Genomic DNA, 27,358 nt, shown 5'->3' with positions numbered 1-27,358 from the left:
AAGGAGGTAGACCAGAGTGACGCTCGATTTTAGAAGCTATTTTCATGATTGTTTCAATGAAATAACAAACGAATTACAAAAATGACTTCAGATTTTCATTGTACACCTTTCAGTCTGTGTTACATATTTTTTAAGTAAAAATCTTGTAACCAAATGACACTACACCACATCGACGACAGGCCGTTGCAGAGTGCGAGGGGGGTTGGTGGGAGCACTGAACGCCACTATCTTCAACGTAGAACGAAGCTTTAAAAAAAAAAAAAAAAAAAAAAAAAAAAAAAAAAAAAAAAAAAAAAAAAACTGCCTTAAAGCTGATTATATTGTCTAACGTTTACGTAGGGATATCTTAAAAATCGGCACTGTGAACTAAAGTCAATGTTTTCGACAAAATACAGGTTATGAAGACGTGTATAAGAAGTCAAAATTAAAATATATCGCAAAAATCCTACGTACTATATAAAAAAACGCCGACTCACGAGTCATAAAACGGTGTAATGTAATTGCGTGTATATTTTACGAGTTATAGCTCCCATCAACTTGAAAAGTGTTGTTTTGAAAAAACAAGCGTTTAAAGTTTCAAATTGTGTTTTTTAATATTGAAATTGACTTTTCTTCGCCGATGTCGGAACCCTCTCATTTTGACGAAATCATATCGATCAACTGGCTTCCGCTTATCAAACCAAGCGTTTTTTGCACGACTAGGATTATCTTTCGAACCTTTTCCATCGTATAAATACTTTTCAGGCACCCACAACATAAACGAATCATCTTACGAAGAGAAATCTTGTAGAGGATAGTATTTTAGTTGATACTAATGGCCTCTGTGATACTATCCGAATCCATATCGCCCCTATTCCGTCGGGAGCTATTACAGTTTTACATTAGTTGCATTCGAATTCTTGGATGCGCCAGATACCCATACAGTAAATTGCGGTCTCACCATATTTTAACATTTGTAGCACACTTTATGTGAATGAATCTTAAAAATAATTTGCGCTTCATTTTAAGCAGAACCTAGTTTTTCATCCATCTCGAAGTTTATGACCTCATATCTCCTGAACTATGTGTCATACAGTGATACAATTTTGCAGCTAAATTCTGTGATATATACAGGTACTGCCTGCAAAATGCGTTGCGAATAGACTAAGTAGTAAAGAGGTAATAAAGTAAAACCTCATGCCTTCCGTTGATGAGATGGCTGTGAGCATTATGGGACTTAACATCTGAGGTCATCAGTCCTCTAGAACTTAACTACTTAAACCTAACTAACCTAAGGACATCACACACATCCACGCGCGAGGCAGGATTCGAACCTGCGACCGTAGCGGTCGCACGGTTCCAGACTGAAGCGCCTAGAACCGCTCGTCCACCCGGCCGGCCCTTCCGCTGAAGTTGCGGTCTTGCTGCAGTGGTGACACCAGTCCCCGCCAGATCACCGAAGTTAAGCGCTATCGGGCTTGCTAACACTTGGATGGGTGACCGTTCGATCTGCTGAGCGCTGTCTGCAAGCGGGCGCACTCAGCCCTTATGAGGCCAGTTGAGGAGCTACTTGATCGAGAAGTAGCGGCTCCGGTCGCGAAAGTCGACAACGGCGGGAAGAGCGGTGTGGTGACCACGTGCCCCTCCATATCCGAATCGAGTGATGCCCATGGGCAGAGAATGACACGGCCGTCGGTCATTATCATTGGGCATTCCGAGGTCTGTTTGCTTTAAGTACACGGTGTAACGTTCATGAGCGTTAGTTATCTTTGAGGTTGGATGTCGTGAGTTAATGTTAGTCAAAAATGCCTTTAAGGTGACAAAGACGTCATTATCAACATCTGTTTGAATTTGAACGAGGTTGTGTGCCAGGGCTACGAGAAGCGGGATGCTCCTTCTGCAATGCTGCAGGAAGACTTGGTAGGAATATAGCCACTATCACGAGAATGTTTGGCCGCAAGAAGACCGGGTTCCGGACGATCAGTTGGCACTACCGAGAAGGAAGACCATCGTATTCGGCATATGGCTCTGGTGCATCGTACTGCATCTGCAGTAGCAATTTGAGCAGTAGTCGGCACCACAGTGACGCAATGAACTACAACAAATCTGTTACTTCAAGGACAGCTCCGAGCCAGATGCCCTTTACCGTGCATTCCACTGACGCCAAACCATCGCCATTTGCGACTTTAGTCGTGTCAAGAGAGAGCTCATTGGAGGGAAGTGTGGAGGTCCGATTTATTTTTCCAATGAAAGCTTGTTCTACCCGGGTGCCAGTGATGGCTGTGTGCTGGTTAAATGGACGTCCGTTGAGGGCCAGCAACCAACCTGTCTGTGTGCTAGACACACCGGACTTACACCTGGAGTTATGTTCTGGGATGCGATTTTGTATGACAGCAGGAACACTCTCGTGGTTATCCCATGCACCCTGACTGCAGATATGTAAGTCAGTCTGGTGTTTCGGCTTGTTGTGCTGCCATTCAATATCAGCATTCCAGGGAGCGTTTTCCAACAGGATAACGCTCGCCCTGAAACCGCTGTTATAGCCCAACGTGTTCCTTGGCCTGCTCGATCACCAGATCTGTCTCCAATCGAGCGTGTACGGTACATCATTGCACGACAACTCCAGTGTCATCTACACTATTGGCCACTAAAATTGCTACACCACGAAGATGACGTGCTAGAGACGCGAAATTTAACCGACAGGAAGAAGATGCTGTGATATGCCAATGATTAGCTTTTCAGAGCATTCACAAAAGGTTGGCGCCGGTGGCGACACTTACAACGTGCTGACATGAGGAAAGTTTACAATGATTTCTCATACACAAACAGCAGTTGACCAGCGTTGCCTGGTGAAACGTTGTTGTGATGCCTCGAGTAAGGAGGAGAAATGCGTACCATAACGTTTCCGACTTTGATAAAGGTCGGATTTTAGCCTATCGCGATTGCGGTTTATCGTATCGCGACATTGCTTCTCGCGTTGGTCGAGATCCAATGACTGTTAGCAGAATATGGAATCGGTGGGTTCAGGAGGGTAATACGGAACACAGTGCTGGATGCCAACGGCCTCGTATCACTAGCAGTCGAGATGACAGGCATCTTATCCGCATGGCTGTAACGCATCGTGCAGCCAGGTCTCGATCCCTGAGTCAACAGATGGGGACGTTTGCAAGGCAACAACCATTGTACGAACAGTTCGACGACGTTTGCAGCAGCATCGACTATCAACTCTGAGACCATGGCTGCGGTTACCCTTGATGCTGCATCACAGACAGGAGCGCCTGCGATGGTGTACTCAACGACGAACCTGGGTGCACGAATGGCAAAACGTCATTTTTTCGGATGAATCCAGGTTCTGTTTACAGCATTATGATGGTCGCATCCGTGTTTGGCGACATCGCGATGAATGCACATTGGAAGCGTGTATTCGTCATCGCCATACTGGCGTATCACCCGGCGTGATGGTATGGGGTGCCATTGGTTACACGTCTCGGTCACCTCTTGTTCGCATTGACAGCACTTTGAACAGTGGACGTTACATTTCAGATGTGTTACGACCCGTGGCTCTACCCTTCATTCGATCCCTGCGAAACCCTACATTTCAGCAGGATAATACACTACTGCATGTTGCAGGTCCTGTACGGGCCTTTCTGGATACAGAAAATGTTCGACTGCTGCCCTAGACAGCACATTCTCCAGATCTCTCACCAATTGAAAACGTCTGGTAAATGGTGGCCGAGCAACTGGCTCGTCACAATACGCCAGTCACTACTCTTGATGAACTGTGGTATCGTGTCGAAGCTGCATGGGCAGCTGTACCTGTGCACGCCATCCGAGCTCTGTTTGACTCAATGCCCAGGCGTATCAAGGCCGTTATTACGGCCAGAGGTGGTTGTTCTGGGTACTGAATTCTCGGGATCTATGCACCCAAATTGCGTGAAAATGTAATCACATGTCAGTTTTAGTATAACATATTTGTCCAATGAATACCCGTTTATTATCTGCATTTCTTCTTGGTGTAGCAATTTTAATGGCCAGTAGTGTACATACAGGATTGACCGTCCCTGTATTGACCGACCAAGTGTAACAGACGTGGAACACCATCCGACAAACTGACATTTGACACCTGTACAATACACTGTGTATAAACTGTGACTCAGAGATCTGCCGATCTTCTATTAACTAACACGTCGAGGAACGGTAGCTGGCCCTCGTTTTTTAGCTCCATCGTAAATTTTTAGTAGAATGGATAGACTTTAAATGTTATAGGAACTTTTTTTTGTGGCTACACCACAACATTTTCTCAGAGATAATTAAAAATTTGTCTGATTCTTCGGTTCTTATCAACTTGAATTTCCCTCTTAAATATTGTCACTTTGACTCCTACTGCCCCACTCCCAACTAGCTCCGATATTTGAACGAAAAGAATAAGGTAGTGTTCTACAAAGTCCATCCAAATCTCCTGAGTAGAGGATAAAAGACGGGGAGAGAGATAATAAATTGAAAATTGCTCTGTGCCTGGACTGGTGTAGTTGGAAGTGAGCGGTTGGTAGATGATGCCCAGCTCGCTGGCCGAGGACCCAGCATCCGGCCATTTCATTAGCCACATGCGGGGCTAGGGTTGGGCTATCGCAGCGGCGATAACGCGTCATCGCTCGCGAGCAGTGGCAGCGCTGTTGCAGCCAGAAGCCTCGAGTCGGGCGCCGCGCCGACACAGCCAATGGACGGAGCGGTCCGTCTAGTCGCTGACAGCCTGCTGGGATTTACGCTACCACTCTTACTCGTGCAGTATTTCCACCTGCCACCTACAAACGGCGATAACGTATCACGGCCGCAACGGAACGGAGTCGGCCGGCGAGGTGCAGGGCTCCGCGGGCACGAGGTATGGCTGTGGACACTACTAGCTGCTAGATTTTGCAGGAACTGCGAGACCTCCTTCTTTAAAATATTTTTTTTTCCTGTTGGACTGCACGCCGTACAACCATCTCTTAGTGTTTTATGAACTTTTTACGACGTTCTGAGGTAAGGCTGCATTTTTTCATTATATTTTTAAACTCGCTATATCGTTTTGATGAAGGAGAAATGCTATATTGATGAGTAACGGTTCATGACATCTCATTAACTGTTGTAGTAAATCTCCTTGCCGGTTTGCATACGGCCTACATGTTAAGAAAATATGATTTTAATCTCCTGGTGTTACTCCAACACATTCACAATAAGGTTCGCTTCCTACATGTGTTCAGTGACGAAAGCTAGAGAATGGCCCTCCAGTTTGATGTTCATACCATTAATTCCTAGACTGTACTGAATCTGTGGACCACTCTTTTTATTAATTTCATTGTAAGTCTGTTTCTTAGTATTTGCGGAATTTTCTAGAACTTAAGTGGGTAAGGCTACATTTATTCATTCTACATCTACATCAATACTCCGCAAGTCACCTGACGGTGTGTGGCGGAGGGTAACTTGAGTACCTCTATCGGTTCTCCCTTCTATTCCAGTCTCGTATTGTTCGTGGAAAGAAGGATTGTCGGTATGGTTCTGTGTGGGCTCTAATCTCTCTGATTTTATCCTCATGTCTGTTCGCGAGATATACGTAGGAGGGAGCAATATACTGCTTGACTCTTCGGTGAAGGTATGTTCTCGAAACTTTAACAAAAGCCCGTACCGAGCTACTGAGCGTCTCTGCTGCAGAGTCTTCCACTGGAGTTTATCTATCATCTCCGTAACGCTTTCGCGATTACTAAATGATCCTGTAACGAAGCGCGCTGCTCTCCGTTGGATCTTCTCTATCTCTTCAATCAACCCTATCTGGTACGGATCCCACACTGCTGAGCAGTATTCAAGCAGTGGGCGAACAAGCGTACTGTAACCTACTTCCTTTGTTTTCGGATTGCATTTCCTTAGGATTCTTGCAATGAATCTCAGTCTGGCATCTGCTTTACCGACGATCAACTTTATATGATCATTCCATTTTAAATCACTCCTAATGCGTACTCCCAGATAATTTATGGAATTAACTGCTTCCAATTGCTGACCTGCTATTTTGTAGCTAAATGATAAGGGATCTTTCTTTCTATGTATTCGCAGCACATTACACTTGTCTACATTGAGATTCAATGTTGAAAATGTTCAATGTTGAAAAGATGGGTTTTGCAGCCAAAAGAGCGAGGAATACTATGGTGTATTGTAATCCTGATTAAAACCAACCTGCTTTCAGAAAACAGAGGCGTTGCGTTAAGTACTGGTCCCCTCTCGTATTTTTAAGTATAGCGTTTAGTGCGTCGATCATCTATTTCTTTGTATTTAATGTTAGTGTGCCCCTTAAGCGACATATTTTTATCTTCTTCCCGAGATTTTCGCTAACCATTGTGGCTTAACAATTGGATTAATAACTGCCAGTTAAGGAATCGAACCGTAAAATATCACGTCCTGCTGTTAGCTCTTGGTGCACGTATAGCATTTTTTATCACACTATTTTTGATAAGGCAAAGTACTTATAAGATCGGTTGAATGGAATGAATAATGTCTTCAAAAGATGACTTAAATGAAATCAAGAAAATGGAAACAAGGATAACCCAATGCAAATGATCTTTCTCTTAGCCAAGTTGTGCCTTGTTTCCATTTTCATTTGAGTCATCTTGCCTTCTCTTACAACTACAAAATCCGTCTTTGTAGTAGACGCCCCTATAAACCAAAGTCGATCATTCGCCCTCCCTATAATAGGCATTATGTACTCGTTCCGTTTTATTTCGCTTTTCAACGTTACGCCTAGATATTTTCGTGAAACAGCGGACATACCACATTCGAACACTACAGGATCTTTCTTCCTACTTATATCAATTAGCCTGCACTTTTGTGTATTTAAAATAAGCTCCCGTTCGTCACACCAAAGAGAAATTCTCCCAAGTTATCTTACATCCTCCTACAGTTACTCAACGACCACACTTTCCCGTACACTAAAGCGTTATCAGCAAGCAGTATCAGCTTGCTGCTCACCCTGTGTGTCACATCATTTATGTACTTAGGGAACGTTAGCGGTTGTGTCACACATTCCGGGGCCACTACTGACGAAACCTTCTCTCTGATGAACACTCGCCATCTATGATAACGTACTAGGTTCTATTTCTTCGAGCCGCTCTCAAATCTGAAAACTTATTCCTTAGGTTACAGTCTGGAGTGTGGTACTGCGCCAACGTTTTCCGGAAATCAAAGAATATGGAATCTGTATGTTGCCCTTCATTCACGGTTCGTAGGGTATTGTGTAAGAAAAAGATAAACTGAGTTTCACGCGAGTTGCTTTCTAGATCCGTGCTAATTTGTGGACAGAAGATTTTCTGCGTCAAGATAATTTATTATAGTGGAACTCAGAATATGCTAAAAAATTCTGATGCAAAGCGATGTAAAGCATATTGATCTGTAATCCGGCGGGTTCGTTCTTTTACCCTTCTTCTAGAGAGAAATCACGTGCGCTTTTTTCCAGTCGCTTGGGACTTTGCGCTGGGCGAGAGTTTCGCGATAAATGCAAGCTATGTAAGGGGCTAGTGCCGTAGACTACCCTCTATAAAACCGAACTGGGATTTTATTCGAACTTGGCGATTTATTTATTTTCAAGTCTTTCTGTTGCTTTCCTACGCCACTGATGGTACTACATGAGAGTAAACTACTTTTGAGTGTTAGGCTGTGTCGCTGTCAAACTCTAAAACAATGGTTACCAACCCTGAGAGCAATTAGAAATAGGTAGTACCCTCGCCCCTCTTCGTCCACATTATCCACCAACTTAAGCACCTAACTAAACTGTAGAACGAAATACCTCTCTAGAAGCACTTATTTTTAAAATGTTGAAAAATGAATGTTATTTAGTTTGTGTTTGCGCGCGGGAGCACATGTGTGTGTGTGTTTGTGTGTGTGTGTGTGTGTGTGTGTGTGTGTGTGTGTGTGTGTGTGTGTTTGAATAAGGAACGAATTCATGGTGCATCGCATGTGCCACAACTACTTCTCGTATAAGAAAGCTAACTATCTACAGCGAGGGTAGAAAACGTACTTCCCCTGCTTTACCCCTCTCCATTGTGGCATTTACTGGACCTGCACACTACAACCCGATTTAAAAAATGGCTCTGAGCACTATGGGACTCAACATCTTAGGTCATAAGACCCCTAGAACTTAGAACTACTTAAACCTAACTAACCTAAGGACATCACACACACCCATGCCCGAGGCAGGATTCGAACCTGCGACCGTAGCAGTCCCGCGGTTCCGGACTGCAGCGCCAGAACCGCTAGACCACCGCGGCCGGCCCCGATTTAAAAATCAACCAAGTTAAAATATGTGCACTATACTTAATGTTCGTAAATCAATTAATAGCTGCACTTTTACTTTTGAGCTGACAGAAATTGGAAGACTTCAGGCAGTTAATGCTTTATGTCTGACCACAGGCACTAATAGTAATAGTGGTAATAATAATACGGTGTACACTATAATAGCCCTTATGTAGTTACGGCTGTGTCCTGCTGTCAGTTAATTCATTTATCTGTTTCGAAGCGAGTAATGAAGCAATTTATGTACTACTGCAGGTACTATCTACAAACATGGAGAAGACATTTTCTTGAGATGTTTGGCATTTTTACGTATATGTCTCACTTTTCTCGTCAGCCATGTCCAGGACAAAGCACAAAACATATGTGGAGTGGGTGGACTATGCGAGGAACTTGTAACTTCCGCTGCATTAATGCTACCAATTGAGAAGTAATTATTGATATCTTATATAATCAGTATTACTTTTTCGAAATTGTAATGATAGTAATGATCTTTTGAAAATAATTAGTTTAGCGACTGAAACAGAATCGAACCGTTTAGTTTTTACACCTCAGAAAATTTCATTTTATCCCACAGGGGATAACATCCCTCAGGTTGAAAACGACTGCACTACAACGACTACAAAACTGACGTTCGACAGTATTTGCGATGGTCCTCTCAACTGCTCGTCCTAAAGAGGATCCCTGCTAAGACGTACGAGACGCAGCTTTTGTAGTTCTTTTAGTGTATCGCAATGACGGCGCCTAACACCCAAAATGATTTCATTCCAAAACGATTGGAGACAATAGGCTTTTCTGGTATAGGCACGGTAGCAGTCCAGGCTTCTCAACTACAGGCGATGAAGTGGAGTGGTGGAATTTAAACTTACGGGAGATGTTGGATAAAACAAGTTGTTTCAGGTATTCGAAGGAGTGCGGGAAATTTATCGGCTAGTACAGCATACGAGAAGCAATGCGGAGTGCGTATGGTTTCAAGAACTTGAAGGGAGTAGTAAGACTTGGAAGCTACGCGAATGCAACATTGGCATAGCTAAGGATGCTACTGATGAGATAGGTGAAATTTAGTAAGCATGTTTGGTTGCTTAGTAGTTTTAGTGTAGTGTGCGCTCCTGTTCTAACAATTACTAGGTGAGGCTTCAAAGATATTCAAAGAGTGTTAATTGTAGGTATTTTAGTGTTTCAGTGAGGTGAATGGTCGTAGTCAGTCAGGTAGAGGTCAAGAGCGTGGCTTTTTTATAATTATTAAATGGGTTTTTGCAACGGTGAGCTCGTCTACGTCAAGTAGAAGAAATCGTTGGGGCGAATGGTGAGTGGTGCAAAATCGCAACAAAATCGACAGATGTAAAGCTAATTTCCGGTGTACCCCAAGGAACTGTGGTAGGACTGTTACTGTTACTGTTTACAATATATATAGGCCCGCTACATGGCGCTGCCATAGGTAAAACGAATATCAACTGCGTTTTTTTTAAATAGGAACCCTCATTTTTTATTACATATTCGTGTAGTACGTAAAGAAATATGAATGTTTTAGTTGGACCACTTTTTTCGCTTTGTGACAGATGGCGCTGTAATAGTCACAAGCCGGCCGAAGTGGCCGTGCGGTTAAAGGCGCTGCAGTCTGGAACCGCAAGACCGCTACGGTCGCAGGTTCGAATCCTGCCTCGGGCATGGTTGTTTGTGATGTCCTTAGGTTAGTTAGGTTTAACTAGTTCTAAGTTCTAGGGGACTAATGACCTCAGCAGTTGAGTCCCATAGTGCTCAGAGCCATTTTGAATAGTCACAAACGTATAACTACCTGGTATCACGTAACATTCCGCCAGTGCGGACGGTATTTGCTTCGTTATACATTACCCGTGTTAAAATGTGTTAAAATGGACCGTTTACCAATTGCGGAAAAGGTCGATATCGTGTTGATGTGTGGCTATTGCGATCACAATGCCCTTGGCGGGTTAATGTATGGCACGGCATTATGGGAGGAAGGATAATTGGCCCCCATTTTAACGATGGCATTTCTAAATGGTGCAATGTATGTTGATTTCCTACGTAAAGTTCTACCGATGTTAATACAAGATGTTTCACTGCATGACAGAATGGCGATGTACTTCCAACATGATGGATGTCCGGCACGTGCGGTTGAAGCGGTATTGAATAGAATGTTTCATGACAGGTGGATTGGTCGTCGAAGCACCATACCATGGCCCGCATGATCACGGGATCTGACGTCCCCGGATTTCTTTCTGTGGGGAAAGTTGATGGATATTTGCTATCGTGATCCACCGACAACGTCTGACAACATGCGTCAGCGCATTGTCAATGCATGTGCGAACATTACGGAAGGCGAACTACTCGCTGTTGAGAGGAATGTCGTTACACGTATTGCCAAATGCACTGAGGTTGACGGACATTATTTTGAGCATTTATTGCATTAATGTGGTATTTACAGGTAATCACGCTGTAACAGCATGCGTTCTCAGAAATGATAAGTTCACAAAGGCACATGTATCACATTGGAACAACCGAAATAAAATGTTCAAACGTACCTACGTTCTGTATTTTAATTTAAAAAACCTATGTGTTACCAAATGTGCGTCTAAAATTGTGAGCCATACGTTTGTGACTATTACAGCGCCATCTATCACAAAACGAAAAAAGTGGTCCAACTAAAACATTCATATTTCTTTATGTACTACGCGAATATGTAATAAAAATGGAAGTTCCTATTTTAAAAAAGGCAGTTGTTATCCGTTTGACATATGGCAGCGCCATCTAGCGGGCCAACCATAGCGCCATATGGTTTCCCCCTTCAAGCTAGACAAATTTTATTCTTTGTAGTTTTTTCTTTTGACGCTTATTTCGTGAGATATTTGGCCCGGTCACGATCAATGGACCACCCTCTTGCAGGTTCTGGCAGTTGACCCTGCATGTCAATAAATGTAACATACTGCGCATACATAGGAAAAGAAATCCCTACACTATCGGTGACAAACCGCTGGAAACAAACAGTACCTGCCGTAAAATATATAGGAATAACTATCCGGTGCGACCTGAAGTGGAATGACGGTATAAAGCAAATAGTGGGAAAACCAGATGCCAGACTCACATTCAAAGGAAGAATCTTAAGGAAATGTAACTCATTCACGAAGGAAGCGGATTATCAGGGGCTTGTTAGATCCTTTCTTGGATATTGTTCATCTACCTGGGACCCCTACCAGATAGGACTGATGGAAGACATGGAGAAGATCCAACGAAGAGCGGCACGTTTCGTCATGGGATCGCTTACTCGGCTCTAGAGCGTTACCGAGATGCCCAACAAACTCAATTGCCAGACTGTACAAGAGAGGCGTTCTGAATCGGAGAGAGACTTACTATTGAAATTTCGAGAACGCGTTTTTCAGGAAGAATCGGACAACATGTTACTATGTCATGAACCCCCTACATACGCCTTGCATAATGACCACGAGGAGAAAATTCGAGAAATTAGAGCCAAGATGAAAGCTTACCGACAATCATTCCTCCCATGCGCTATTCGCGAGTGGAACAGGGTAGGAGGGCTCAATTAGTGGTACGAAAGTACCCTCCACCTCGCACCATTAGGTGGTTTGCGGAGTATGATGTAGATGTCGATGGTGTCCACGGCGATAAAAGTTCTGGGAAAACATTTAAGATTTGATCTCGACTGCTGTCGAATAGGACTTCACAGCACCACCTTATGCGGTGTGTATCGCCGGAGAGAGCACTATGGGACTTAACTTCTCAGGTCATCAGTCCCCTAGAACTTAGAACTACCTAAACCTAACTAACCTAAGGACATCACACACATCCATGCCCGAGGCAGGATTCTAACCTGCGACCGTAGCGGTCGCGCGGTTCCAGACTGTAGCGCCTAGAACCGCTCGGCCACTTCGGCCGACCAGAGGGGGGACATTGACTCTGTGTGTTGTAATATACTTCACATGTCATATACAAAAGTAGATACGTTAACGTTTGAATAGTTTCCGCAAATTCTTCTTAAAAAAACTGCTTATTCTGAGCATATAACTAAATTTACAAGCGGAAAATAAATATTTTTATATATTTCAGTATGCTAAATGTGGGGCAGCTTTTGGGAACGATGGAAGCCAAAACTAATCTATATGTAAGCTATGTGAGCGTTGCAATGCCGTATGTGAACGAACTTAATGTCCACAATCATTTAAAACGACGTGCGAAGATCGAGTAAATAATTAGGGTCCAAAAAATAAGGATTTCGTGAAGTACGATAAGGAGAGAAAATACTTGAAAATTCCCGAAGGTATTTACGTGCTAACGAATCGAAAATGTCTTTAAGGGGACCACACAACAAACAGATTGCTTTAATTCCTTATATTTATGGTACATGAAGTTCAGAAATGAAACATCATCAAGGGGATCAAAGCAGCAATGCGACTCTAAAAAATAATCGAGAAAATCGACTCTTAAAGTATTCCGCGTACTCGTAACTGGCTAAATCTAGGCAGATTTGTCGATGGATCATGGGCATTGAGGTAGAATGCTCACCTGCCATGTGGGTGGCCGGTCCGGGCCCTATTCCTCGCCGATGCAAATTTTTAAACAGAGGTGCAAGTTTTACGAGAATTTCCGTGAAGCGTAAATTGGATAGAGGTCAAAAAATCGGTAGGACTCGGGACTGGTTGGAGTCTCGTTTTGGTCATTAATGTTTTCGTTTTTTTTTTCTTTCAGGTGGAATACATAAATATAAAATTCATCAAGTGTATGCTAATTGTCATTCTTTATGAAAAACGCACGTCTTATTTCTAATTACGAATCGCACACGAAATTCCTGTTTTCATTGCAAATACAAATGGTTAACTATCCATGTTTTATTAAAATTTTGTTAACAAAGATTGTTCAAATTAAAAAACATTTGTACAATACTTTTTTCGTCTTTATGTATTTTACGCCTAACAGAAATGCTAATAGAACATGTACCCTTGTTTAAATATTTGCATTGGAAATCGTCCCAGACTTAGCCAATTAAAGATACTCAGGATATTTCAAAGTCGCGAATTGCATCTGGTTTGAAGCAATGATATTTGACTACTGAATTTCACGTACCATAAATATAAAATAGGACTGCCGTGTAGTCCCCCTGTTAGACGAACAGCGCTTGTACTTGTGTGTGTGTGTGTGTGTGTGTGTGTGTGTGTGTGTGTGTGGTGTATGTATGTTGTATGCCAGACGTATTCCACCGGGTTCAGATCGGGCGAATTTGATGGCCGAAACATCAACGCGAGTTCACTGTCGTGCTCGTAAAACCACGAGAGCGCGATATAGGCCTTGAGATACGGTTATTGTGCTATAAGGTGCCATCGAGGTCGGGGAAGATATGTGAGCATGGAACGATCCTCAGTAAAATTCACGTAGTCGACGGCGGTCTCGCCGCCTTTAATTACTACCACTGGTCTCATGGAAGCGCAGCTGAATATTCCCCATAGCAGAATAACGTACTGTCCTACCGGCATGCGTCTCTAGCGCAGGGCATATTTCGAGCAGTTGTATGCCCGGAAGAAGACATATCCGGGAACGGCCATCGACGTTTTGTAACAGTCTTAATAGGTATTTGAGTAAGTTGACTGTGAGACACTTTGGTCATACTGCGTTGACAACAGTGTTTCAGCAGCATCCTTAAAATCAAAGAAGTCAGCTGTATGCATTGAAATTAAGTGGAATTGGTCCATAGCTTTAGCTAACTCAACAATCTTGTGTAAATCTCGTGGAACGAAGACCTTTCTTACCTTTCTTCGTGTCTATATAATTGCAAAAATCTCTCACGACTCAAATAGGTGTGCCGACTAACCAAAAGCTTGTGTATTACCTCTTCAAATCAGGCTGTACGTTAATTAAACGGAGAGAGGTTGACGCATGACATTCGCTGCTCCAGAGGGAGGCATTGCTTGGTACGAAGACGTGTGCCATCTAGTAACGAATGCTTGAAACATTTTCTCCGTGAGTTGGCACTTGAAACAAGTCTACGGACGTGCAACAGAGCACAGAGAATACAACAGCGCTGAAAAAATATTTTTTGAAAAATGTGCTTGGAGCGTATGGCATTTTCACTCTTCATATGTTAAGACATCAAGGAACATATTCCATGGTACTAGAGGCAGGTGTAGACGGTAAAAACTGTGAGAGAAACCGGAGATTGTAATACAAAGTGTTTCAAAAGGAATATGTGTATTACGAAGTATTATGTTGTCAAAACTATCGATCCGTGCGCCAAGGCTCGGTTATTGGAGGAATATTCATTGCCGCTAGATGTCGGTTGTCTTCTGTTTCCTCTTACCATCACGTGTTGCAAAATGGCTACTCCGCAACGGAAATCATTTTATGTTCTCGAGTGTGCGAAGTGTAAATTTGCGATTACAGTGCAAAGATGTTTCAGGCTGAGGTGCCAAACTAATCCTCTCCATGGCTGGAACATTCGCAAGTAGTATCGACGGTTTGTAGACACAGGATGTGTATATAAAGGGAAGAGTCCTGGCCGATTTCATGTTTCTGACGAAAATGTCAGACGAATGGTTCAAATGGCTCTAAGCACTATGGGACTTAACATCTGAGGCCATCAGTCCCCTAGAACTTAGAACTACTTAAACGTAACTAACTTAGGGACATCACATAGGCCGGCCGAAGTGGCCGTGCGGTTAAAGGCGCTGCAGTCTGGAACCGCAAGACCGCTACGGTCGCAGGTTCGAATCCTGCCTCGGGCATGGGTGTTTGTGATGTCCTTAGGTTAGTTAGGTTTAACTAGTTCTAAGTTCTAGGGGACTAATGACCTCAGCAGTTGAGTCCCATAGTGCTCAGAGCCATTTGAACCATTTGACATCACATACGTCGATACCCGAGGCAGGATTGGAACCTGCGACCGTAGCGGTCGCACAGTTCCGGACTGAAGCGCCTAGAACCGCTCGGCCACAACGGCCGGCTGGTGCGTTTTGAGAAGTCGGTTGGTTACGAAACCGTACAAGTTACAGCTGTTACAAGCTGTACGTCATGGAAAAAAAAAAAAAAAAAAGAAACGCAAACGTCTGGCATTTTATGACGAGCTTCCGAATGCTTTTGACAATGATAACATTTCCGTACAGCGCATAGTGTTCAGTGATAAAGCGACTTTCCACCTTAGTGGAAAGGAAACAAACTCAGTGTTCGAACCCACATACGCACACTGAACGTGTAGGAGATTCACGCGAAGTCAATGTGTTTTGTGTGATAACCCGCTCATCTGTTTTCTGCCCATTCTTGTTTGATGGAAACACGGTTAACAGTCACCAGTATCTTGCTACATTACAAAACGATTTGTTTCCGAGCTGAACGAGGACAACTTTATTTTTCAACAAGACGGGGGGCCTTTCACTGGAGTCGCCAAGTGCATGCATATCTGAATGAAATTCTATTGAGCCGTTGGACTGGTCTCAAATATATTGCGACTAAGCACTTCCCAGCTGACCTCACCGGATTTGACGCCATGTGACTTCTCCCTGTGGAGTTTCATTAAGGACAACGTTTATGAACCAACAGGACCACAGAACTAGTAGAGTTGAAGAGCCAGATCGAAACTGCCATTACATCGGTGATGACGGAGCCGAGTGTAGGAGGATTCGAATGTCGATGTGATACTTGTGATACTGTTCGTGTCGCTGGTGGCGGACCTATTGAATAAATGTAATCTAAACTTGCGAGATTCGTAAATAATATTACCAAATTTCATAGCCGTAGTTAAATATGCATACTTTTCGAAACATCCTGTATTCCCAACAATTAACTGAAGACCTAGGGTGGGAAAAAATTCGAATGCCAGCTGGAAAAGAGACTTTTGAGAGATTCGCAGCAAGGGTAATGGGGACGTCGCAACAAGTGTTTAAATTTGGAAGATTTGAAGGCAGCAGTGGTGAAGATGAAGATGGTTTGATCAGTGCAGGCGCAGCTTGTAATGATAGGACAGATTCGCCTGATGAGTGCCCCCGTGCGTCATCAGCCGCAGCCTTGTCCCCGCGCCGGCGGTGGCGCCCTCCCTCTGCGGCGAGGCCGCCACACAGACGCAGACGTAGACAGTGCCCGCGCGGCTGTGCTGCCGTGCCGCTGCCCGCGACGATGCCCCGGCTGCCCGCGCTGCCGCTAGCCTGCCACTGGCGACACACCACCGACTGCCGCTTCCGCGTCTGCCGCCGCCTTCGCAAGGTAACGCCGCTGGCTGCGGCAGCAAGTCTTCGCTAGTTGCATCTTCCCATTGTTTGGCTCCTTCGCAGCTATTAGGAGTTCACGTATCCTTTGGTCACTATTCACTATTCCTGAATGCGGCGCCTCTTTATGTTTATGGTCTGAGCTCAACCTTCATATAACAGATCATTACATGAAGATCGCCTAATTACTACAGGTATTCACGCAACCGGTTTCGGCGAATTATTGTCATCATCAGATGTGATAATTAATTCACAGAGTTTCGTTATCATACACAGAATGAGGCATTTAAAACCGTTTTTGGAAATATCTGGAATGCTACAAATCGGATTAAAAAAAGGTTGTTATAATAGTTGTTCGGTGGACGGAGGGAGGGGGGGGGGGAATCAGGCGTCAACTTCGAAATCTTAAATAGGAACACACATTTTATTGCGGTTTCGGATTCTCCAGGAATAAATAAAAAAATTATATTCAACTTTTTAAATTTAACCATCTCCAAGATGTTCTGAATGCATATAATAATAGTTTATACAGGATGAGGCCTTTAAAACTGTTTTCGGGAATAGGTGGTAAACTACAAACCTGATTAAGAAAAGGTTGTCATAAAAGTTGTTCGTCTCGAAGGGGGACATCCAATGACACGAAACTCGACCCCCACGCCCAGCCCCAGGGGACGAAGAGACGGAGGGGAGTCAACTTTGAAAACTTAAGCAGGAACTCCAATTATTTATTCCGTATTCGAATTCTCCGGGAGAAAATACATAACTCCTGTATTTAACATTTTTTCGTAGCGTAACATTTTTTCGTAGCGTAATAGAAGCCGCTGCAATCGACAAAAGTCAAAATGGCTTAAAGACCTCTAATCGTCTCAAGAAGTACACTTCCGACTAGGATACCAGGAGGTTAGAAAGGCGGTTACTCTAAAATCTTCGAGGAGAAACCAGTTTTTTTTTAGTAGCAACAGAGCCTGATTCTCCAGAACATAATACATCCACATCATGGTGTAATTTCTTTCACAGATATCGCTTTACTGGAAATCAGCTGCAACAAATAATTTTTTTTTCACTGAATTAAAGACTGAAAGAAATTACACGGATGATGTGGACTAAGTAATGTATTATGTTCCACAGAAATATAGTTTTTTAATATAAAAACCTATTTCTCATTAAAGATTTTAGGTTAACTGCCTTTCTAACCCCATGGGATGGTACCATGATGTACATTTCTTGATATATTATCATTTCTCATCGGTTTTCACCCCATTTTGATTTTTGTTGATTGCAATGCCATCTGTCACGCAACGATAAAGTGTTAAACACAGAAGTTACGTATTTTCTCCCGGAGAATCCGAATGCGTAATAAAAACGGGCGTAGCTACTTAAGATTTCTAAGCTGATACCCCTCCTGCCTCCTGGGTGCGGGACAGGGGGCTGAGTTTGCTATCTTTCTCTTTGAGGGGTGGGAGTGGCGTCATAACCCCTTGCCCCCATCCCCCTCCCTCCCATGCCGACCTCTCCGTTGATTACACGTCTGATTATAAAAGGTTTATAATTTTTTTTGGATTTGCTGTCGAGCTGTCACTCACATTAATACAAATCATATAATATTTGTCCATGTCGATATTATCCATTAATATTTAGTATATTCACGAGCGAATCTTCTCGACCAAGAATACTATTCCGCCCTTCAGCAGTCCGTGCGGTGTTGGTAGCTTCATTAGCTAGCTCCAGGCTACACTTGGTGTAGGGTATTAAGGAAGTCTACTGACGAACTGCCACCGCCGCACGCCACCCAACGAGTACGTCACATATATATTACAATAAAAATAAATATTTGCATTAACACAGAATATGTATCCTACCTACCGAAACAACACGCCTGCTTATTATTTAATCCTAGCACACTAAAGGGAGAAAAATGTTACATTGTTACTAAACCATCGAAAATTTTACTGCTCCATATTTTATTCATAAGAAGTCTTAATTTATAGTTCATGCACTAGTTAGTTACAATTATAATGTCTCTAGTGGTATGTCACACACAAAATAAGTTCAGAATGACCTGATTTACGCCCTATCCTCTAAAAACCAGATTGGCTGGAACTGCGAATTGGCACCAGCTGCATTGTAAATTTTACGAGGGTTTAATAACCTGGGGTTAAACATCATAACCAGTAGAATAATATTAATCACAGACCCGCTTGCTCATTTATAGTCGACGAGGATACAGGATTCTTACTCGAAGAATTCCCAGTTGAATTCAGCAAAAATTCTGTACCTTCTCAGTGTCGAGCGCAGATTTGTTGCCCGTTACCTGCGCTACATTCAAGCAGCTTGGTTGAACAACAAATCTGCACTCGACAACTGACGAAGACAGCTAGGGAATTGTCGAAACATCGACTACGGAGAAAATGACAACTCGACTGCAAACACAAAATTTATGAACCGTCAGATTCTCTGAGAATGTCTTATGGATAACAACATTATTAATTGTGACTGTTTGATGGTTTCTTATTTTTTTATGAGCACTAAACTGAATGTAAATAAGTGCTCCGAGCGAGCTGGCGCTATGGAAAAACCCTGAACTTGGTCTCTGAAGGAGGGCGGTTCAAGTCCCTGTTCAGCCATTCACATTTTGATTTATCCGCGGTTTCCTTAAATGGCTTAATATGAATGCCGGAGAGGTTCCTTTGAAGGACACGGCTGATTTCCTTCCCCACATTTCCCAAAGCCGAGGTTTCACTTCACTCTAAAGACCTCGTCGTCGATGCAACCTCTTTCTGCCGTCGAATGTGGATTTCGAATAAATGATATGGTAACAGACTGATCTCCATTGTAGGCTACTTTCTACGATCGCGCCATACTTTAAACATTTTTGGTTACAAAAACGAAAACTGAAAAATGAATTTAAAAACCTGTATTATGTAACACGATTTTCTGATTGATATTTTAGGGTATATTATATACATTGTCGTAAAATTACGAAAACTTGTTTGAATATTCAGAATTTATTTTTCCCGAAACCCCATACTTCAACAGCGATCCCGATACTTCTAAACAGGCAAGTTTTTGCGACATCATAATCGGTTTAGTGCTTACCAGTTGTTGTCTGCTGATAGTTTGTCACTAATTACAGCTGATGAGTCTTACCGGATTCGTCATCTCTTTCTAAACAGATTCTCTAGCTATGTTATCCATAGAACGGGGCGAAACGTAACCCACAGCATTGTTTTGCAGGGTATTTTAAGGACTGACCGTCTCCTTTTTTTTTTCGTACTTACAAGATCTGAAACTTGACACCTAGACTTTATTTTCCTGAAGCAGTACGAAATAGTTCTCCGAAAAACTAGGACAAAACGCCCTTGAAGATTCGAATATTTTCTGGTACTGTTAAGTATAGTAATTTCGGCTATATTTTAAAAAAAATTGCTCGTAGCTGAATAGCTAGGGTAAAAGTCTGATAATCGTAGTGTCACTGTTTCGAATAGGGCCAGGACTACGTCTTTTACGCTATATTCTATATTTATTAACTGGTGAAAGCATTAATAGGCAAATATTTAATTATATTTATAGTAAAAATAACATTTTTATTTTTAATTATTAATCACATGAAAAACGCAGGTACTCATAATGAATAAAAATTTGGCTCAAGAACGAATAAAATTATTTATTATTATTTTTAGATATTGAAGAGTAAGCCTATTACTGATGTATGTATTTCTTTCGATTAACTGAAATGTGTTTCACATGCATATATTTTTTTCGATTAACTGAAATGTGTTTCACATGTCTGAATCAAATTTAGATTTATTTTCATATGAGCAGTAGTTAAAAATAAAATGTTAATTTTTATAAATGTAATTAAATATATGTAATTAAACGTTTTCATTTGTTACTGAATTTGAACAAAAAATGAACTTAGGCTGTCCGCGGCTTTTCCGTTGCGTGTTGCCTGCTGGTAACGTTTCGCATGATGGATGATGGGAAGTGAACTCGACGAATCACGCGTTGGACCTGGGTAGCCGGATACATTGCTCAGTCGTGATATCCTATGCTTCGTAAATAAAGTTACCTGGTTTTTCGTTTACTTCACATGCTGTAATTTAAGCCGAGCTCTTAGGTCCCGCCCTTACAACCCCCGGGCAAATGGTGTCACATTTGGAAAAAAATAGCTAAATATTTGTGACGATCAAGGTATAAAGTTGAGCTTCTCATTGGCCTCCGTTCAGTGGTTACGACAGACAGCAAGGAATTTCAAACACCTGCACACAACGGTAGAACCGCGGACGCCCTAAGTTCATCTTTAGGGTAGAATTTAAATAACCATAAAAATGTTGTTCCTAGTGAGATTAGAACCAGTGACTTTACGGTTACGAGACTAGCATTTAGCAACCAGTAAACGTTGCAACTTTGAAATGTTTTGTGCTTGATAGTGCTCGAAGGTCTTCTAATTTTCAATGGTGAATTTTCGAGGTATTCCGATGATTGGATCGTACTACTTTAGGAAATGACAGGCTATCCGGGCATTGAGCTTCAAATCCTCTAAATGTGAAGAAACTTTTGAAGAGTGCCAGTTGCGTGTTTCCATAGTTACCTTACAGCCTGACTCTCAAGAACCTTACGTCACAATGGAAGTAGAGCTGTGCTGACCTAAACAGGGAAAACCTTTACAGACTGTCTGTAGGGGAGTCTGTTGTGCCTTGGTACTCTTTTCAGCCCTGTAATAGTAAGCAAAGTTCCGCAGTCTGACCCCGATTAGCCAATAAGGATCGACCGGCCGCCGTGTCGTCCTCTGGCAAAGGCGTCACTGGATGCGATGTGGAGGAGCGTGGGGCCAGCGCACCTCTCTACCGGCCGTTGTCGGTTTTCTCGACCTCACATCCGCTACTTTTGACTCAAGCAGATCCTCAGTTGGCTTCACGACGCTGAGTGCACCCGGTTCCAGTCCTCCCACCAAGTAAAAATCCCTGGCAGTACCGGGAATCGAATCCGCATCCTCCGCATAGCAGCCACACACGCTGACCAGAGCTGAGGAAGCGGACAGAACTGCAACAGACATTTAAAGGGACGAAATACCGGGTGATTCAAAAAGAAAGGACATATTTCTTTTGTTTACTAGAGAAAAAATATAAAAGATAGAAAAACAATGCGCATGTCACATGATAGACGAAGGTTCGAAGTTTAACATAGCTGCGCAGTTGTTCGGTTGCAGCAACGCGGGGGCTACACCACAAGAGAAATCATTTTGTTTGTTGGCATCTATGCGAAGTCGCTCCATTGCTCGAGAGCAACGTACATTCCTCCGTCGATGCGGCAAGAATTTACCTCTGCACAAGCAGATGTATGACTGGTATACAAAATTCTTGCAAGTTGGTTGCGTATGCAAAGGGAAGAGCACTGGTCTGCCAAGTATGTCTGATGAAAATATCTGGCGTATCCGAGATGCGTTCACACTGAGTCCTCGAAAGTTCACAAGGCGGTCGGGCCAGGAACTACAACTTCCTCAGATATTGGTGTGGCGCGTCCCTGCATATGAAAACTTTGGGACCTTTCACACGGAGGCTGTGCATCCGGATGCAGTGAGCCACTCTTTGCGCTGGCCTTCGACACACAGAGCCGAAGTCCCCCTCGCTGCAGTGGTCACGTGGTACCTAAAAAGAACTGCTGTCTGTTGGCGTATTGTTTCTAGAACCAGTCAGTAACAAAACGTTTCCCGTAGAGGAAGTAGTTATTGCTGCTGCATGTGTTATGAAGAAACGCGACGAACAGAAAAGAAACCAATGGTGCCACCCAATAATTAGTCCTTGATTTAGCTTATGTGTTTTTCATTTCCTTCACGGGCGACTGCTAGTAGGTTTCCGTCATATGTCATTAACTTTATTCGACGAACTTTGTGCAATACTGAATCAATTCTTTCGGTTGCTAGATACCAACAAGAGAAAGCATATAACAGTGGAAGAGAGGCTGTCTTTACTCCGAGGTGGATGCAAAACAAACTTGTTTGTTGCAGAAACATGGTACATGTTATTAGAATTGTAACAAGTTATTTGTTCAAATGGTTCAAATGGCTTTAAGCGCTATGGGACTTAGCATCTGAAGTCATCAGTCCCCTAGACTTAGAACTACTTAAACCTAACTAACCTAAGGACATCACACACAACCATGCCCGAGGCAGGATTCGAATCTGCGACCGTAGCAGCAGCGCGGTTCCGGACTGAAGCGCCTAGAACCGCTCGGCCACATCGGCCGGCAACTTATTTATCATAGATACAACTGTTGGTTAGCATAATAAACTCTAATGTCATGGAAGCTTTTCCGAATTGTAAGACAGCTGAAGTATTGTATGTATCAACGAAGCAAGAAGTTTTTTTCAGATGCTCAGAACTGGTGAATCATCAGACTGGTTTTCTATTTCCGGAATGGACTGAGAGGAATGTTATGTGTAACTTCTGTTTATCACGACTGGGGAGGGATGGGGTGGCTGTTGGGTGATTCATTTCAAAGGCGTTTGTGGAAAACAGTTTGGGTGGGTAAAAAGCAACTGGGCGAACATCAAACTGTTAATTCTTGTTTTTGAAGGGACCCGTTCTCTCTCACAAATACTTACTGCCAATTCATCGGCATCTTCTTCACATACGTTATAGTATGTTCTGGAAAGAATCATGTATGTGACAGCATTAAAAAAGAAAGTAATTTTAATGCGTTCAGTCATACAGAATAAGATAATACCCATGTACCGTATAAGGTGTTTACTTCCATTTTGTGTTGAATAACAGTTGATAGCCGGCCGCGGTGGCCATGCGGTTCTAGGCGCTTCAGTCCGGAATTGCGTGACTGCTACGGTCGCAGGTTCGAATCCTGCCTCGGACATGGATGTGTGTGATGTTCTTAGGTTAGTTAGGTTTAAGTAGTTCTAAGTTCTAGGGGACTGATGACCTCAGATGTTAAGTCCCATAGTGCTCAGAGCCATTTGAACCATTTGAATAACAGTTGATAAAAATTATGTGTCAGAAAAAAATATATTTAGTTTCTTCAGTTGCTGCGAACCAGTCTTTACTTCTCACGATCTTTTAATATCCCTCAAATATGATGATCTTAAATTCTTCCACTTCTTTTGTGTATCATTTCCTAATGATGGTTGTCATTCAAATGGCTCTGAGCACTATGCGACTTAACTGCTATGGTCATCAGTCGCCTAGAACTTAGAACTAATTAAACCTAACTAACCTAAGGACATCACACACATCCATGCCCGAGGCAGGATTCGAACCTGCGACCGTAGCGGGCGCTCGGCTCCAGACTGTAGCGCCCAGAACCGATGGTTGTCATTAATATGCTTTGTAGAACTATATGGGTACTTAGCATATGTCTGAATCAACAACGTGTACCGAAACTGCGCGCTGAGGGCGACCCGTAAGGTTCCGTGTAAAGCGAGTAGCGGGCGATTCACTGCACAAGCTACGCTGCGGCTCAGTGATCCGAAGTCGAAGCTCTCGTGTGACAGGACGTATAAGGTCTAGTGCAACTCGAATCGCTTCCGCCCTCTGCAGTTGGATGCACGGCCTCCTAAGTTACGGGGCCGCTGGAAGTTGCAGTTACTGCAGCAATTGCGTCCGGCAATCATAACAGTAGTCACTAGTTTTGGATTTCAGTTCTCCAGACTATGGCAGAATACACTTTTTCCCGAATGACTCACCTTCTTGGACGAATCGACGTTTCATCTGTCCGGTAGAGTAAACCTCCACAATGTAAGAATTCGGGATTTTCAAAATCGTGGCGTCGTCGTTGCACGTTAAAGAGACTCAGAGAAACTGAATGTGTTTTGTGCCGTTTCTGTTCATAAAGTTTATGAACATTTATTTTTTGCGGAAGAAACTATGACAGAACTGTTACACCTGGAAACGCTGCAAAATTGGTTGTTTCCTCAACTTCACAAAGATTCCAATGATTTCATTTTTATGCATGACGGCAACGCGCTTCACGTTCACATTGAGGTGCGACGTTATCTTAACAAAAAAATGGTTCAAATGGCTCTGAGCACTATGGGACTCAACTGCTGTGGTTATCAGTCCCCTAGAACTTAGAACTACTTAAACCTAACTAACCTAAGGACATCACACACATCCATGCCCGAGGCAGGATTCGAACCTGCGACCGTAGCAGTCCCACGGTTCCGGACTGCGCGCCTAGAACCGCGAGACCACCGCGGCCGGCGTTATCTTAACAACACCATCCCATAATCTTGGTTGGAAGGGGTGGACAGTAAGTTCTTGTTCATTGATGTTGGCCTCCCATATCACCAGACCTCACACTTACGAATTTTTTCTGTGAGTGTTCATAAAAGACGGAGTCTTTGCCCTATCTGTGGCAGCTACTCTTCAAGAGCTGAGAAATCGAATTGTCGAAGCTATCGATTCAATAAACAGCGACACGTTGATTCGCGTGTGGGGATGAAATGGAACACCGTTTCGATGTTTCACGAGCAACGCATGCATGGTACTCATGTTAAGTGTAGTGTCAGTGCGAACTTAGAACTTTGAACCTTCCCCTATCCAGTGATAAGCACAAAGCGGCTCTGACTTTCACAGTTTGTACAAAACAACTGAAATTGGCTGTGTCTTTATGAATCACCCTATACTGTTAGTATTCAAGGAATCGCGCTGCGGCATCAGAGTACGCGAAGTTTGGTTTACAATGTGTAGTCTGGATCCGTGAATACTAAACGCAATGAAACTGAAATTCGCAATGTTTCTTAAAGACCAGCTCCTGCTCTCGTCAACACCCACGGTGTCACTACGTAACTTTTCCAGGAGATGAGTGGAAAGAGTGTGCTTCACTTAACGTCGCGGTTAGTATCCGCAGTCTGTTTTGTTACATCAACATGTGGCGACAATCGTAATATGCGCATATTTCCATTTGTCCGTCTGGGCTCACAGCTACATTCCCCTGCACAATGTTTTTCCGCGACTGAGCCACTCGTCCTGGTAGGTCTTGCGAACGAAGATATTCATTTCAGTCGAATCAGGATAATCTGGGACCGTCAGCCCACTTGGACTCTTCGAAATACATCGTCTCTCAATCACAATGGGACAGTACAAAGTCCCTTTCACGGTTTCCATGTGACAGCAAATCAGTAGCAACTCTTGTCCCAGCAATCTTAAACAAGGAGATGCCAGAAGTCATGGGATACCTCTTAACATCGTGTGAACCTCCTTTTACGCGGCGCAGTGCAGCAACTTGTCGTCTCATGGACTCAACAAGTTGGCGGAAATCCCCTGCAGAAGTATTGAACTATGCGCGCTCCATAGCCATTCATAGCTGCGAAACTATCGTCAGCGCAAGATTTTGTACACGAACTGACCTCTCGATTATGCCCCATAAATGTTCGATGGGATTCATGTCGGAAGATCTGGGTGGCCAAATCTAACTGTCCAGAACGTTCTTCAAGCCAATAGCAAACAATTGTGGCCCGGTGACGTGATCCATCGTCATCCATAAAAATTCCATTGTTGTTTGGGAAGCTGAAGTCCACGAAAGGCTGAAAATTGTCTCCAAATAGTCGAACACTTCCAGCCAATGATCGATTCAGTTGGACCAGAGGACCCAGTGCATTCCATGTAAACACAGACAACATCATTGTGGAGCCACCAACAGCTTGCACGGTGCCTTGTTGACAACTTGGGTCCATGGCTTCGTTAGGTCTCGTTAGGTCTCGAGCCCTACCATCAGCTCTTACCAAGTGAAATCGGGACTTATCTGACCAGGCCATGGGCTTCCTGACGTTTAGGGTCCAACCGACGTGTCCCAGAGCCCAGAAGAGGCACTGCAGACACTGTCGAGCTGTTATCAAAGAGACTTGCGTCGGTCGTCTTGTGCTATAATTCATAAGCACCAGATTTCGCCGTACTGTCCTAACGGATACGTTCGTCGTACATCTCACATTGATTTCTGCGGTTGTTTTATGCAATCTTGTTTGTCCGTTAGCACTGATAACTCTACGCAAACTCCGCTGCTATCGGTCGTTAAGTGAAGGACGTCGGTCATGCCTTGCCCGTGATGAGAGATAATGCCTGAAATGTTATATTCTCGGCACGCTGTTAACACTATGGAGCTCGTAATTTTGAATTCCCTAATGATTTTCGAAATGGAATGTCCCATATGTCTAACTCCAACTAACATTTCGCGTTGAAAACGTGTTGATTCCCCTAGGGCGGCCATAATCACGTCGCACCTTTTTTCACATAAATCACCTGATTACAGATGACAGCTCCACCAATGCACTGCCCTTTAATACCTTGTGTACAAGATACTACCGCCATCTGGTTATGTGAATATCGCTATCTCGTGCCTTTTGGCACCTCAGTGTATCGCTCTTAGCTGCTGACAGAAACTGAAGACGATTGCTGAATTGTTCGGTCTCCGCGACCTTCCCCCAGCATCACCGTTCTTTGTTTCGTCTCGCTGTGCAATATCTGGACAGTGCAAATTGTTTCTAATAATAGTTGTAGAGGAAGTTAAGGTCACCTAGTACCTAGATACACGTATAAATTGAATAACATTAGGCTAGAGATCCCTGCAAAGGTGAAGGAATAATATTATTATACCTGTGCCCGCCCGGTTGGCCGTGCGGTCTAACGCACGGCTTTCTGGGTGGGAAGGAGCGCCTGGTCCCCGGCACGAATCCACCTGGCGGATTTGTGTCGTGGTCCAGTGAACCTGCCAGTCTGTGGATGGTTTTAAAGCGGTTTTCCATCTGCCTCGGCGAATACGGGCTGGTTCCCCTTATTCCGCCTCAGTTACACTATGTCGGCGATTGCTGCGCAAACAAGTTCTCCACGTACGCGTACATCACTATT

The 27,358-nt window shown here is 43.4% G+C and overlaps 1 protein-coding gene across 8 annotated transcripts in view; it reads left to right on the top strand.

Annotated features, from left to right (window-relative positions):
* Nucleotides 1-27,358, top strand: part of LOC126237173 (uncharacterized) — a 753,602-nt gene that overhangs the window by 582,894 nt on the left and 143,350 nt on the right. Inside the window, exon 1 of one of the 8 annotated variants that reach the window (XM_049947035.1) lies at nucleotides 4,678-4,858. The exons of 6 other annotated variants lie outside the window; for them this stretch is intronic. In XM_049947035.1, coding sequence (XP_049802992.1) covers nucleotides 4,697-4,858 — 162 coding nt within the window. In that variant the 5' untranslated portion in view covers nucleotides 4,678-4,696. Of the gene's footprint in view, nucleotides 1-4,677; nucleotides 4,859-16,377; nucleotides 16,504-27,358 lie in introns of those variants that run through there. One more of the 8 variants, XM_049947039.1, reaches the window with a different exon arrangement.

Source organism: Schistocerca nitens, chromosome 2, assembly GCF_023898315.1.
Source record: "Schistocerca nitens isolate TAMUIC-IGC-003100 chromosome 2, iqSchNite1.1, whole genome shotgun sequence".
Taxonomy (NCBI): Eukaryota; Metazoa; Arthropoda; class Insecta; order Orthoptera; family Acrididae; genus Schistocerca; species Schistocerca nitens.
The sequence above is the reverse complement of the archived record's forward strand: the minus strand, read 5'-3'. Positions and strand labels throughout refer to the sequence as shown.